At 47.8% G+C, this 14515-nt stretch overlaps 2 protein-coding genes across 2 annotated transcripts; both read left to right on the top strand.

Moving 5' to 3' along the window:
- Nucleotides 1-6665: 6665 nt before the first annotated feature.
- HD556DRAFT_1505362 (PRP8 pre-mRNA processing factor 8-like protein) lies at nt 6666-11301 on the top strand (the record flags this gene model as incomplete). Its single annotated transcript, XM_041309022.1, has 16 exons — nt 6666-6716; nt 6738-6763; nt 6792-6902; nt 6954-7230; nt 7285-8569; nt 8633-8887; nt 8937-9118; nt 9159-9408; nt 9489-9742; nt 9768-9995; nt 10036-10235; nt 10321-10534; nt 10582-10779; nt 10800-11014; nt 11049-11210; nt 11244-11301. 16 exons carry the CDS (start codon nt 6666-6668, stop codon nt 11299-11301), a joined length of 3966 nt encoding a protein of 1321 aa, XP_041164171.1.
- A 955-nt stretch (nt 11302-12256) lies between these two features.
- On the top strand, nt 12257-12806 carry HD556DRAFT_1216174 (HAD-like domain-containing protein; the record flags this gene model as incomplete). Its single annotated transcript, XM_041296689.1, has 4 exons — nt 12257-12319; nt 12370-12474; nt 12527-12676; nt 12750-12806. Coding segments are annotated over 4 exons (375 nt in total), but the record flags the coding sequence as incomplete, so codon positions are not given.
- Between the last annotated feature and the right edge of the window lie 1709 nt (nt 12807-14515).

Genomic DNA, 14515 nt, shown 5'->3' with positions numbered 1-14515 from the left:
GACGACATTCGGCAATGCAAAGTTATGGCCGGTATATATGTACTTCGGGAACGAATCCAAGTACCGCCGTTGTAAACCGTCTCACCATCTCGGTAATCACGTAGCCTACTTTCAAAAGGTATGATAATTTTTTAATTAACTTACTCTTCTGCATTGACATGCATGATGCAGCTCCCAGACGCATTCAAAGACTTCGCGGGTACTCACACTGAGGGCAAGGGTGTTGGCCGCGAGTGCACGACACATTGTCACCGCGAATTGTTCCAAGCCCAGTGGAGGATTTTGCTGGATTGCGAATTTTTAGAGGCTTATGAGCATGGAATCGTCATTCTCTGCTGCGACGGCATCAAACGTAGGTTTTACCCGCGCATATTTACCTATTCCGCAGATTATCCCGAAAAGTGAGTTATGAATGTTCGTCGATGAAAATACAACCTCACCTCACCTCACCTCACCTCTACCAGGGTCCTCGTTGCCACTATCCGGCAGCTCGGAGGATGTCCCTGCTCGCGATGTCTCATACCAAGAACAAGGCTTCATCATCTGGGTATGGCTCGTGATAGGCAACAACGCGCGACTCTTGCGCGTTCTGATACCTCAAGGAGTCCGTTGGTTGCCACCGCACGCAGTCTCATCTATGAGAAGCATTATGGTGTCGATAGCACAGCAGTTGAGACCATCCTCAAACCTGATTCGTGGGTGCCAACCTCCGTGAGGATGCCCACCAGTCTCTTTCTCACCTTTGCTAACCCTTGATTAGAATGCATTTCTAGATACTCTCGCTCCTTTCGGATTCAACATCTTTGTTGCACTTGTTGTTGATCTTTTGCACGAGGTTGAACTCGGAGTATGGCGCATGCTTCTAGTCCATCTACTAAGAATTCTTACTGCCTTGGATAAGGACCTGATCAATAAACTCGACGAGAGGTCTGCCAGATATTCATTTACAACGGCTTTGCAGGCTAAACTTACCTTTGACAGGTATAGGAAGGTCCCTTCGTTTGGACCGGCCACGATTAGATGGTTCTCTTCGAATGTTTCCGAGATGTCGAACATGGCTGCGCGAAATTTCGAAGATCTTCTACAAGTATGTACTCGCAAGATTCTCATACATAGCCGTGAACTAATTTTGTCAGTGTTCTATCCCTGTCTTCGACGGTCTTTTACCCGTCCCTCACAACAAAGTTCTTATGAATCTCCTTTTCACCATGTCACACTGGCACGGGCTTGCGAAGCTCCGTATGCATTCTGACATCACTCTAAAGATTCTCGACCAACAAACGACTCATCTTGGCGAACAGTTTCGTCACTTCAAGGAAAAGGTATGCGCTTCATACCAGACCCAGGAGCTCGATCGCGAAGTCGGTGCGCGATCTCGTCGCCAGGCCAAGGATGCTGCTAAACGCAATGGAAATGACCTTGGACGAGCTAATGAAGATAATGGAAAAGGCAAAGGCAAAGGCAAAGCGATAGAGCAGCTTCAGTATTTACCCGCACCCAAGCAACCAAGGCGAAAGAAGTCTTTCAATATTCAGACTTACAAATTTCATGTACTTGGAGATTATGTGTCCTCCATCCATCATTTTGGTACAACCGATTCGTACAGTACCGAACCAGTGAGTTGTATTCTGCTGCCTATGTATATGTTAACTCACCTTCTCAGGGGGAGTTAGAGCATCGTACCCCGAAAGGCAGGTACCATCGCACCGATCGAAGGACCTTTGTTCGTCAACTGACTCAAATTGAACGCCGCGAGACGCGCTTGCGCCGCATCAAACGACGACAACAGCCAGCCTCTCACGCAGGGGTACCTGAAATGGCCAACGATCCCCAACTCCAACATCATATAGGCCAAAGCAAGAAAATGTATGATGATTTTGGTCAGTACCTTCGCGACCACAAAGGAGATCCTGCTATGAGGGTAAGCAGTTTCTGTAACGCGTTGATCTTTATCTTGAAGCATCGCTTAGGATTTCGAGCCGGAAACTACCCAATCGCCTCTAGAGAGATCAGCTCTTACCGACCAGCACAATACCATCCTCTTCAAGCGGAATCGGATATATCACCACAACCTCGCGCGATTCAACTATACCACCTATGACGTTCGAAGAGCTCAAGACGTCGTAAACCCAAGGACTCAGCATTGCAACATTATGCTACTCGCAAATCGCAGTGATGATGGGCACTACCTCTATGCCAAAGTCATTGGGATCCACCACGTCAACATCGTGCGCGTCGCCAATGTGTACGAAAGTCACCGATTCGAATTTCTTCTTGTTCGATGGTATGAATCAGTGCAAATTCACGCGTGGGACTCACATACTTTGGGCCGAGTTCGCTTCCGGCCGCTGGCACACCAGAACGCGTTCGGTTTTGTTGACCCAGGGATGGTTCTTAGGGCATGTCATATCATCCCGGCCTTTTCTCAAGGCCAGCGCAATCCAGGTGAATCCGGGATTTCTCCTCTTGCGGGTGACAAGCACGATTGGCATGAATACTATGTTAATAGGTGAGCGACCTGAAATAACTTGATGCGGATGAGCATTAATAATAGGACTACACTAGCTTCGTTGATCGCGATACACTCATGCGCTTTCATTATGGCCTTGGGGTAGGTCATGTTTATTCTCATGAAGCAGGAGTCGTGGAGACGACAGTACGGACAGAACATGAACCTTCAGAAAGTGGAGGCCTCATGGAGCGCACACACTGCCAAATTCCCGGTGACGATGAACAGGACGAAGACGAAGACGACGATGAAGATTACGTGGGCGCGGAGGAGCATGGCTTTTCGATCAGGCAGTCAATGCCAGCACTGAATCACTCATGCAGGCACTAGACGAGATGTTTCTGGCCGGTCACACATTCGATTATGAAAATTAATAAATATAATCAATTGTTCGCTACTGCATCGCCCTTATTCGCCCCCGCTTTTTCATCACATGTGCCGATTCCTGGCTGGGCTGGGCTACTCATGTTCGCTTCTGCCTGGCACTGCTGTGCCGCCTAGCAAGCCCCCTGGCTTCTTCCCGGCATATTTCCAATACATGGTTTGCCGTGACTGGCCATCACTGGCTTTGGCCTACCCATGACTAAACCCCTGGCACGCATGTTGATGGCTGATATGTTACGGCATCATTGCCTAGCGGTCGAATGTAATGTGGGCAGACAAGCGCATGTTTGAACAATTTTTAAGGTCTTTTTAGTGTTGTCTGATTCTTCATCACTCCAAACTTACCGGGATGATGCAACTGTCAACTGCGCTACCAACTGTCCATGTTAACAACGCTCAAAACTATGTTTTTGTTCAAGCAAGGAACGAAGTTATGCGACTTGTTCCGCTTCAGGTGAGTGCATCAGTGGCTGACTTTATTCGCATCACTCATGATTTCTTACTGCAGATTGATGAGGTTCACTATCAGCCATCAGTCGTCACTCTAATTGACCCGTGTTTTCAGCCCTTTCAAGGCCTTTCAGGTCAATTCTCTTTCCTTGGCTATGTCACTCATGCTTATCATCTTTCGCCACTCTATGTGAGTCTGTCTGTAATTCTCCAAGTCAAATTTTTCATATAATTGTACTTGTTCACAGTGGCCTGAAGAATGTCGTGGTCTTGCTGACGAGCTCCTACGACAAGTGGGATTGTTGGGCATCATAGATGACATTAGTAGATACGCAATCTATGAGGTTATTGAGGTAAGAGATCTTTTATGCAGTCGAGTTCACTTCTCATTAGACGAACACATTAGCATGGTGGCGCCTCAATTCTCGAGAATACTAGGACACCTTATTGTGGGGCCAGCACACAAATGAAACTTGTGCCCATGTGGATGGTGAGTTTCCCTTCGAATCCCCCCACATCGTCGGACTCAGTGCGCGTCATACATAGCTTCACGAGTTACACGACTTCCAGTTCTCCCCGGCAATGTTCCCATATGGATTCCCTCCTCCTGTCAAGCTTTCGGAGGAGTTATCTTGGCAGCACTTTGATCAAGTTACTCGGCAGTCGCTCCCTGGACCATCGTTCCATGACACGTCCCTCCACCTGCCCTTAGATTTTGATTATGATCCCTCCGTGTTTGACGTAACCACAGCGTCGACTTTTTCTGGCGTACTCACACCTGCTTTGGAGGAGGAGGGTGACGGCCTCTCGAATGCTGTGATCCTCCCTGCTAATCATCCTTTCGATGGGACACAACTTCCTCACAAAGACCTCCATTGGAGACAAAACTCACGAGAGGATCCACTGAGCAATGGCCAGAGGACAATGCTCAAAAGTTTGATGATAGACTCACCTTGGGCACACCCATATAAGTTGGCAAGATACCTTTATGTAGGGTGTTTATTGGTCGGCATACCTGCCAACCCCTTTAATATGCCCGAGCCGGTGTCGAGGCAGTTGATTACAACCAGTTTTTTGAAAGCTCTGTTTTTCACCGGTCAAACATACGAATCATTGTGTAATGAGAAATGTAAGTGTCCGCCTCCAATTCTCAACACCACTAACTAACATTGTGATTAGTGAGGGTCACGGACAAAGCTGGGAGGGAGACCCTCGTGGATTGGTCATATTTGCGCAATAGAGTACGTTCGTTTGTCGGTTTACCTTCAGTCACCATTAAACGTTTTCCACAGTTCCTGGACTTATACATAGAATTTACTTCTGAGCTACGTAAGGTCGCCAGAGGTAGCATGAATGTTACGGATGGATTCGTGACCCACGAAACCCACCGGAAACAGAAGATCCTCGACTTGATTAGTTTGTTCGACTCAGGGGACCTAAACCTGGTAAGAGCCTGCAAATTCGTATCAAATAGAAACTTGAGACTTTGTCTATCAGATACAACGAGCCCTCACGGAGCTTATTGTCACGCAGGCCTTCCGGGAAGTGCTCTGGGCTTCGTTACTCCGACCTATCGCCGAATTAGCTGAAGGAAAGGTTAGATTGGCAGATCTATACCCTGACGCTGTACAATCTTGGACAGGTTATCTACAAAAAGGTGTTGTCGGTGTACTCAGCACCCTCGTGAGCTTTTACTTATTTGCTCGTCGGACGTCGATGACCAAATTTGTGCTTATGTATCAGATGTTTCAAGGGTTAACTCATCCCCCACAAAGCAACTCTCACTTGAAGGCTCCTGCGCTGTTTCCTATCATCATGACTGCCCTCGATAACATGTACAAACATCCAGGCGACTTCAGTGTCTTCTTCAAGGAAGCCCATGAGCTTCTTTTTCTCAAGTCAGTCTCCTTTAACATTGTAATCTTACTCATCCGTCTCATCCGTTTAGGGAGGAAAACGTCTTAGTTTTGGAGCCTAAGCATGGAATTCCCAAAGTAATGTCAGACGGCCGGAGGAAGACCCTTGAAGACGTCAGGCCCATAGAAGTCAAGTCCGTCGTAGATTTCGAAGTCCCCAACGCAGAATTCGCCTTTCCGGTTACTGGCATGGCGCAGATACACATTTCCTACTTCACACCGTCGACTATCTCACTTTGATCAACTTGAATATTGTACTCATCATGATCTGAACGGTGTGCCTTCTGAATATTTTTGTACACGTGTATCTCAGAAATGAATTACCCTTTTACTCATTAGTAAAACAATCTCTGGTGTCGTACGAAAGCTCGACCGCCTCAAGTTCACATTCGCAAATTAGCGCCCACAAAGTTGTTTGTCATTGTTTTTGGTGTGCGACATACTCGCTGATTAGATCGATCAAAAATTGTTGTCAAACGCCCAATAAGGCATATTCACGGTAAGCCCATCAAGCCAAATCTCCTCCGATCGAATCAATCAACGCCTTCGTTAGAACATGTCCCGCGTTGTATACAGCCCAGAGAACGCAAGAAATGACGGAATCGTAAGCATCTCTCGTGTAATTTTGACGGCAAAGTCTCACATTTAACAGTCACAATTGGAGTTTTTGGCAGACTTGGTATGCATTTGTGTACCGCGTCACTGCGTACCTGACTCTGATACCCGAGACCGCCACTCCGCGAACCCCGCTGTGGGATCATATGAGGCAATTGATGCGCCGTTTCACCGGCGGCTGCGCTCGCGTACTGCAGCACATAAGATCGGCCGTGCAGAGGGTGAGTTCTTTGATTTACTTCGTAACTATCTATAGTCTCAAGTTCCTCTAAGATGTTTTAGAGTTCCAGAGATGAAGTACAGGCTCGGACTGCAACTATGACCATCACTCCATGATCTACTATACCCATCTCACCGCTGCAGGAATGTATCATGATCTCCCATTTCACCAATCACGAATACTGTATACTATAATAGCGCATAGCATACAGTGCAGGTACTACATAGCCTGATATTGACCTCCTGTTGTATCGTCTTACTCAAATCTTCCTAAAATCTTGCTGGTCATATTGAACTGAAACGTCCTACTAGTAGTACTTACATTTTTGCACGTTGATTCTGAATCACAAAAGATCTGAAGCGATAACCCATGTGTATTGATGTTTTGAAATATATTTCAAGCTTGAACCGATTGAAATATTGACACTTCCAAAAAAGGTAACAATATCCGCACTTCGACCATTTTAAAAGTAACCTTCAAAGTAAAACCGTTCGTCCAGATATAATGAGGCCTCGCAAGGCCCGCTGAAGCATCTCTCAGAGGCGTGACGTTGCTGGAAAGCGAACATCCCATGAAAGTCCCTGGAATGCCCACTGCGATCAAGAACTTTATTTTACGGTACGTCAAGAGCAAAGCTGATTAGTGGTGCTTAGGTCGATTGACTCATCTGTACTTGAAAGCAGAGCGGGAGAGGCAGCATGGGGTACTTGAAGGATGGACCGTACATCAGTGCGAAAGAGGCCATTGCAATTTACACAGCAACTGTTCACGGGCTTGAGAGCCGCAAATTTGGTTCTATACCATTCCCGTAAGCAAGCGAGGCATGGTTTGCACATTTTAAACTTACCGTTTGCTCTAGCCCTCTGTCGTACAAGCACGATACGAAATTGCTTGTACTTGCACTTGAAAAACTGAAGGAGGCTTACTCAGTCAAGGGTCGTCTTAATCAGTCGCAGCGTGAGGAGCTTGCCCTCATTGAACAGGCGTATGACAATCCACACAAATGTCTGTTGCGCATCAAGCGATTGCTTCTTACCCAGCGTGCGTTCAAGGAGGCTGGTATTGAGTTCTTTGACACGTACGACAAACTCATTCCGTGCTACGACATTGAGCCCGTTGAGAAGATCACCGACGCCGTAGGTTTCAGCATTTACTCCGTTATATGCCATGCTGACGTTGATACTTTACAGTATCTCGATCAATTCCTCTTCTTCGAGGCAGATAAAAGAGGGTTGTTCCCTGCCTGGATCAAACCTGCCGACACGGAGCCACCGCCGTTGCTTGTGTACAAGTGGTGCCAAGGCATCAACAACTTGACAGATATCTGGGAGACGAGCGAGGGCGAGTGCAACGTGATGATGGAGACCGTCTTCTCCAAGGTGTATGAGAAGATCGACCTGACCCTGCTGAACCATCTCCTCCATCTCATTCTTGATCACAACTTGGCAGACTACATCACCGCGAAGAACAACACCGTGCTGACCTACAAGGACATGGCACATACGAATGCATTCGGTCTCATCCGTGGTCTTCAGTTCTCTGCCTTCGTCTTCCAGTACTACGGTCTCGTCCTTGATCTCCTCATTCTTGGCTTGCAGCGAGCTAGCGAGATGGCGGGTCCTCCACAGATGCCTAACAACCTTTTGCAGTATCGCGACTCGGCAACCGAGACTCGTCACCCCATCCACTTATACTCCCGTTATGTTGATCGCTTACACATTCTCTTCCGCTTCAGCGCGGATGAGGCAAGGGACTTGATCCAACGCTATCTTAGCGCCAACCCTGACCCGACCAACAACAACGTCATCGGGTATAACAACAAACGCTGCTGGCCTCGAGATTGTCGTATGCGTCTCATCAAACATGACATTAACCTTGGAAGAGCAGTTTTCTGGAACGTTAAGAACAGCCTGCCGCGCTCACTCACCACCATCGAGTGGGAGGCCACCTTTGTCAGCGTTTACTCGAAGGACAACCCACAGTTGTTGTTCTCGATGTGCGGGTTCGAGGTCCGTATCTTGCCCAAGATTAGGACGATGGGTGGCGAGCAGTTCTCGTCGAAGGACGCTGTGTGGAATCTCACCAACGAGCAGACCAAAGAGAGAACTGCGCAGGCGTTCCTCCGTGTCTCTGATGACGGTGTCCAGCAATTCAATAACCGTATTCGTCAGGTCCTTATGAGCTCCGGTTCCACCACTTTCTCGAAGATCGTCAACAAGTGGAACACTGCGTTGATCGGTTTGATGACCTACTACCGTGAGGCTGTCATCCACACAAACGAGCTTTTGGGCTCTCTTGTCAAGGCAGAGAACAAGATTCAAACTCGTGTCAAGATCGGCTTAAACAGTAAGATGCCATCCCGTTTCCCTCCTGTTGTCTTCTACACACCGAAGGAGCTTGGTGGTCTTGGAATGCTTTCGATGGGTCACGTTCTTATCCCGCAGAGTGACTTGCGATGGTCCAAGCAAACTGACAGTTGGAGGTTCGTTCACTCTCTTCTTTGATAATCATCTTCTGGCTTACAATTCGTTTGATCAGTGACGCATTTCCGTGCTGGTATGACCCACGAGGAGGACCAGTTGATTCTGAACTTGTACAGATATCTTCAGCCATGGGAGGCAGAATTCTTGGATTCGGCTCGTGTTTGGTCCGAATACTCCATGAAGCGGAAGGAGGCCAATGCCCAGAATCGGCGCCTCACCCTTGAAGATCTTGAAGATAGCTGGGACCGCGGTATTCCTCATATCAACACCCTCTTCCAAAAGGATCGCCATACATTGGCATATGACCGAGGTTGGCGTGGGCGGTGTTGAGGGTATCTTGGAGCACACGCTCTTCAAAGGAACTTATTTCCCTACCTGGGAGGGTCTCTTCTGGGAGAAAGCGTCTGGATTCGAAGAGTCTATGCGATACAAGAAACTTACCAACGCCCAGAGGTCAGGTCTTAACCAGATCCCTAACCGTCGATTCACGCTTTGGTGGAGTCCGACCATCAACCACGCCAACGTCTATGTCGGTTTCCAGGTCCAGCTTGATCTGACTGGGTATTTTCATGCACGGCAAGATTCCCACCCTCAAGATCTCGCTGATTCAGATCTTCCGTGCGCACTTGTGGCAGAAGATTCACGAAAGTGTAGTCATGGACTTGTGTCAGGTCTTTGATCAGGAGCTAGAGCCTCTCCAGATCGAGACAGTACAGAAGGAGACTATTCACCCTCGTAAGAGTTACAAGATGAATTCATCTTGCGCCGATATCTTGATGTTCTCAGCCTACAAATGGAATATCTCTCGGCCTTCATTGGTCACAGATGTTGGTCACTTTCAATACACCATTGGACTTTGATCTGATCTCTCCGGTTTTTTAGAACAAGGACGTTTTGGATGGCACGACCAGCAACAAGTATTGGATTGACGCTTCAGCTTCGGTGGGGTGACTTCGACACCCATGATATCGAGCGGTGTACTCATGCCAAGTTCTTGGACTACGTGTCCGACTCCATGAGTATCTACCCCTCACCAACTGGTGTTATGATCAGCATGGATCTAGCCTATAACCTGTGGTCTGCGTACGGCAACTGGTTCCCCGGTATGAAGCCTCTGATTCAGCAAGCCATGGCCAAGATCATGAAGGCCAATCCGGCATGCCACGTCTTGCGCGAGCAGTATTCGCAAGGGTCTCCAGTTGTACTCTTCTGAGCCCACGGAGCCTTATCTCAACAGCCAGAACTATTCGAATTATTTTCGAACCAGATCATTTGGTTCGTCGACGGACACTAATGTGTATCGTGTCACTATCCACAAGACGTTCGAAGGTAACTTGACGACTAAACCGATTAACGGCGCCATCTTTATCTTCAACCCACGTTCTGGACAGTTGTTCCTGAAGATCATCCACACCAGTGTCTGGGCTGGCCAAAAGCTGTCTCGGTCAACTCGCAAAGTGGAAGACTGCCGAAGAAGTGGCTGCATTGGTTCGTTCACTGCCTGTTGAAGAACAGCCGAAGCAGGTCATCGTCACTCACAAGGGCATGTTGGACCCTCTCGAGGTTCATTTACTTGATTTCCCGAACATCGTTATCAAGGGAAGTGAGTTACAACTGCCCTTCCAGGCTTGCATGAAGATGGAGAAGTTCGGTTCCTAGTAAGTGGGTCCACGCGTATTTACATCTTCATTGCTGATGCTGTTTCTCACAGCGTGCTACACAACCTCAAATGGTACTGTTCAGCTTGTACGACGACTGGCTCAAGTTGGTGTCCAGCTACACTGCCTTCTCTCGTCTTATCCTCCTCCTTTGTGGCTTGCACGTCAACAACGAGAAGGCGAAGATTATTTTGCACCCGGACAAGTCGACCATTACAGAGCCTCACTTCGTCTGGCCCACTCTTACAGATGATGAATGGATCAAGGTTGAGGTCGCAATGAAGGATCTTATACTGGCAGTAAGTAATATCGCACACTTTTTGAACTTTGACTCATCGAGTCCAAGGATTTCGGCAAGCGGAACAGCGTCAACATCGCGTCCTTGACTGCGAGTGAAATTCGTGACATCATTCTTGGTCAAGAGATTGCCGCTCCCTCCATACAGCGCCAGCAGATGGCTGAGCTTGAAAAGAGTAATGAGGCGCAGGGTGTTACCGCTGTGCAAACTCAGACCACCAACGTTCACGGTGAAACGATTCAGACCGTCACGACAACCAACTTCAGGTGTTTAGCAGCAAATCTGATTGGCGTGTCCGTGCCATCTCTGCTACGCATCTTCCTCTCCATCTCCAACATATCTATGTCTCCAATGATGATATCAAGGACGACACTGCTTCATACACCCATGTATTGCCGAAGAACATCCTGCGGGCATTCATCACTGCAGCAGATCTTCGCACTCAGGTTGCGGCCTTCCTGTACAGTGTATCACCAAGCAGGTCGAGGAGATCAACGAGTACCTCGGCGTGAAAGTAACAATAGCGTTGAGCTGCCCAACCAGTTGCCGAGGGACGACTTCCTTCTCAAAGATCTCAGACCTCCTGGGTGGGTCAAGACGCAAGCGCTTGAACTCAGTCATCTTTCTCCCACAGACATCACCATTCAAGCCAAGCTGATGTCTGGATCCAAGATGCCGTACCTGGTTCGGATTCACATTACGGCTGACAGAACGCAATATGTAACGTTTTTTGGCGCTGCCTTGTTGTTTCCACGCGGCCGCAAATAATTGACGCTTAGGTTGACGGCCGCAAGTGCTGCTTAACGGGAGGCAACGCTGTAGGCAGGTTGCGGTTGGACCACGGCCTTCAAGTCGTCTTAGTACTAGTAGGTCCCTGCATCAACTCTCCCCTTTTTATATTAACTGTTCACAATCGCAGTAGTTCAATACCTCCCTTCAAGCTTACTGCTCGTACTCATCCTGCTTGTCATTTGTTGAGGACCTCTCGTTCGACGACGCTCTCCTGATAGATACCAGGACTGTAATCATCATGCCATCAGATACTCAATCTACAGCTTACAAAAAAGCTGCTGCGTCCGCGCCTTCGAAGGATTCATTATCAAGGACGCCACATGCCATTGACCGGTAGGTCCCACCACGCGTTCGTCCCTCTATTTCTTCCAAAGAGAATGTAGGCAGTGCTGCATATACTTCTTCATCATCTACTGCATCTCCGGCACTTGAAAAGCGCGAAGAATCCGCAGGCACATCCACACTCCTTTCGCAAAGTTATTACAGGCGCAGCAGTCTCCGGTGTCGCTCTCAATCTAAAGATCACGCTTCATTTGTAGAGTCTTCTGAGATCAAACGTGTCAAGAAACCCAAAGAGAGCTTCTTGGCCACGTTCTTTCGCAAGCTCTTCTGCTGCGTCGGAGTCGATTCCCGAGCTCATGACATCGACGTCGATGGTGTGGCAAGCGTTGGGTCGGGTCCTACTTTACTGGCTCACAAGACCGCGGACAATGCTGTGAAGCAATTTTCTGAAAAAGCACCGGTCGCATCGGTAGTTCCGGTCGCATCCTCAGGTCAACCTGCTGTACCTCTTAAGGACTTGCTAGAGACTGCGGGCGCTACCAGTAGGGCCGTACAACTGCCAGGTTCTTCTGTTCCTGGTCAAGTATTAAAGACCTCTGCAAGTCGCCCGTCCGAACATGGTAACGAGTCGGATGATGTTTCGTTTGATGAGTTAAGCGAGGAAGATGAAATGCTGATCAGGAATGGGGGTGCAGGCATTCCCATGGGCTCTGTGAGTGGATCCGTAGTCCAATGGATATATTTCTGACTTGGAATTTACAGGACGGAAAGCCATGGCCACTTCTCCCACCCATCGCGCCTAAACATGTTGGCAAGAAGTGTTTAGTGCTTGACCTGGACGAGACCCTCGTCCATATTAACATCATGGTATATCTTTCACTCCGATTTTATACCTGCTTTTGATGTACCTCGCTGTCAGCCCATACCAGATCCAGACTTTGTCGTTCCTGTCCAAATTGAGCATCAATGGCACAACATGTATGTACAGAAGCGACCAGGAGTAGACGAGTTTCTTCGACAGATGGGTGAGCTGTACGAAGTAGTAGTGTACACCGCAAGTCTGGGTTCCGTGCGTTCATTACAGGTGGCCGGGTTCTAAAATTCAACTGATGTCTTTCTCTTCCTTGTTTCGTCTCATTTAGTATGCAGATCCGGTGATGGACCATCTCGATATCTACAATGCCGTTTCGCATAGGCTTTCGAGTTGGGCCGCAAGAACGTGGATAATTCTGCCAACCTACATATACTGCACCAGTGGGTAGGGCGAAAAGTTTCTGCTGGCATAAGGTGCCGTCCTAACACTTTCTTTTGATACTTAGGGTTCGTCTACTGCTGTGGGGGCAGTAGTCTCTGATATAGACCTCTAGCTCGCAGCATAAATATATTTGTGGGCTATATATATCGATAATTTACTTATGATATCTATGGAACTTGTCATTGTGGTTGCTTTCTGGTCTACTTGTTGAGTTGAGCGCGCTGATGACTACGTCATAAAATTCCCAAAAAGGAAGTTTGGTTCGATTGTCTTTGTACTCTCTGTACTACTACGGCACGAACAACCTTCAGTCACAGGTTCCTGGCTTGAACATGGTAAGCTCAACTGTGCCTCTTGGACGTGCTCATGATCAAGAGTCTAACATGGTTTAGACAACTTACAGTTCTCAGCAACAGATTCTCAATCATGCAGTTGGTATTTGGCCAACGCAACTCCCGCGGTACGCTGAAGTGATGATGCTGTGAGTACCCGTCTGCGAGTAGGATTGCATTCGATTGACTTTTTCTGCGTACAATTAGTGATGATATACCTGAAGATACTTTCATTGGTAGGAAGAAAACTGATGTCCCTAGGTTAGTTTCTTTTCTTCATAATGGATTCACTTCAACGCCATCAACAGGCCCTTAAAATATGGGAATTGGGAGGAATTTGTCCACCCATTAGGTGGTACATACTACTATCATAAGGACAAGGTGAGTGCTGCCTAGCTAATCGTATAAGTGATAAACTCGATAAAAATTTAGAGAACGTATACTTCGGTAAACCTAAGGCGGTACCAGGATCCCCAGAAGATCGATGACTTTGTCGATGCATTACGAGCTGTGATGCAAGAAGATGCGTGGATACTGGTCGTTCATCCAACAATGTTCAGAGGAGAAGAAAAGTTCCAATATTACTACGTGGTTCTGGACCAGCGTATCATTGCCTGGATAGAGGAACTAAATGGTCACCTTCTTTTCCGCGACTGTGTCCAGCCAAGCCAATGGGAACATAAGAGTCAGTACCTTATCTTTGAATTTTTCTTTGAGACCGATTGCAATCATGTAGGACTCGAACTCGAGGCTCAGTATTGGTAAGTGGTCGGATGTGCCAACCTGATTGATCAAAAGACTTCTCACTGTCGGCAGGAAACACTTTGAATTCTTTCCGCAGCAGTCGTCGATGGATGTTTTGGTTGTGAGAAGCGTACGGAGAGAAGTTATTTGCTATATTGGAGGTAAGCTTTATATCACGGGGATGGCAAGAATCGCTTAGCAGGCACAGAAGCAATTACATTGAGTCAATCCACGGCCGGTTCGATATTCTGGACCCTGGAGCAAATGAAGCAAATCATCGAACATCTAGCCAGTATCGGTTCGTACTTGTGTCTAGTCCTGCATAGCATTTTTATAATGAAGAAACAGAAGACCTTGCAGACAACGGGCTCATACATGAAACCGGTGAAGGTGAGGAATCTTGACTGTGGGTGAAAACACTAAAAGAAAGGGGGCTCTACAGCAAGACCTGGATACGAGAATACAACTCGACCCAAAGGACAGCTACTGAGAGAAGTTCCTCGCGAATAAGGTGGAGGGAAACTATGTCAACTAGACGGGCGCTGGTAGACGCGGGAAAGTAACGCGCGCGAAGGCG

This window comes from Suillus plorans (genome assembly GCF_016647745.1).
Source record: "Suillus plorans strain S12 chromosome Unknown HD556scaffold_9, whole genome shotgun sequence".
In the NCBI taxonomy this organism is placed as follows: domain Eukaryota; kingdom Fungi; phylum Basidiomycota; class Agaricomycetes; order Boletales; family Suillaceae; genus Suillus; species Suillus plorans.
This window is presented reverse-complemented; position numbering and strand designations above follow the sequence as displayed.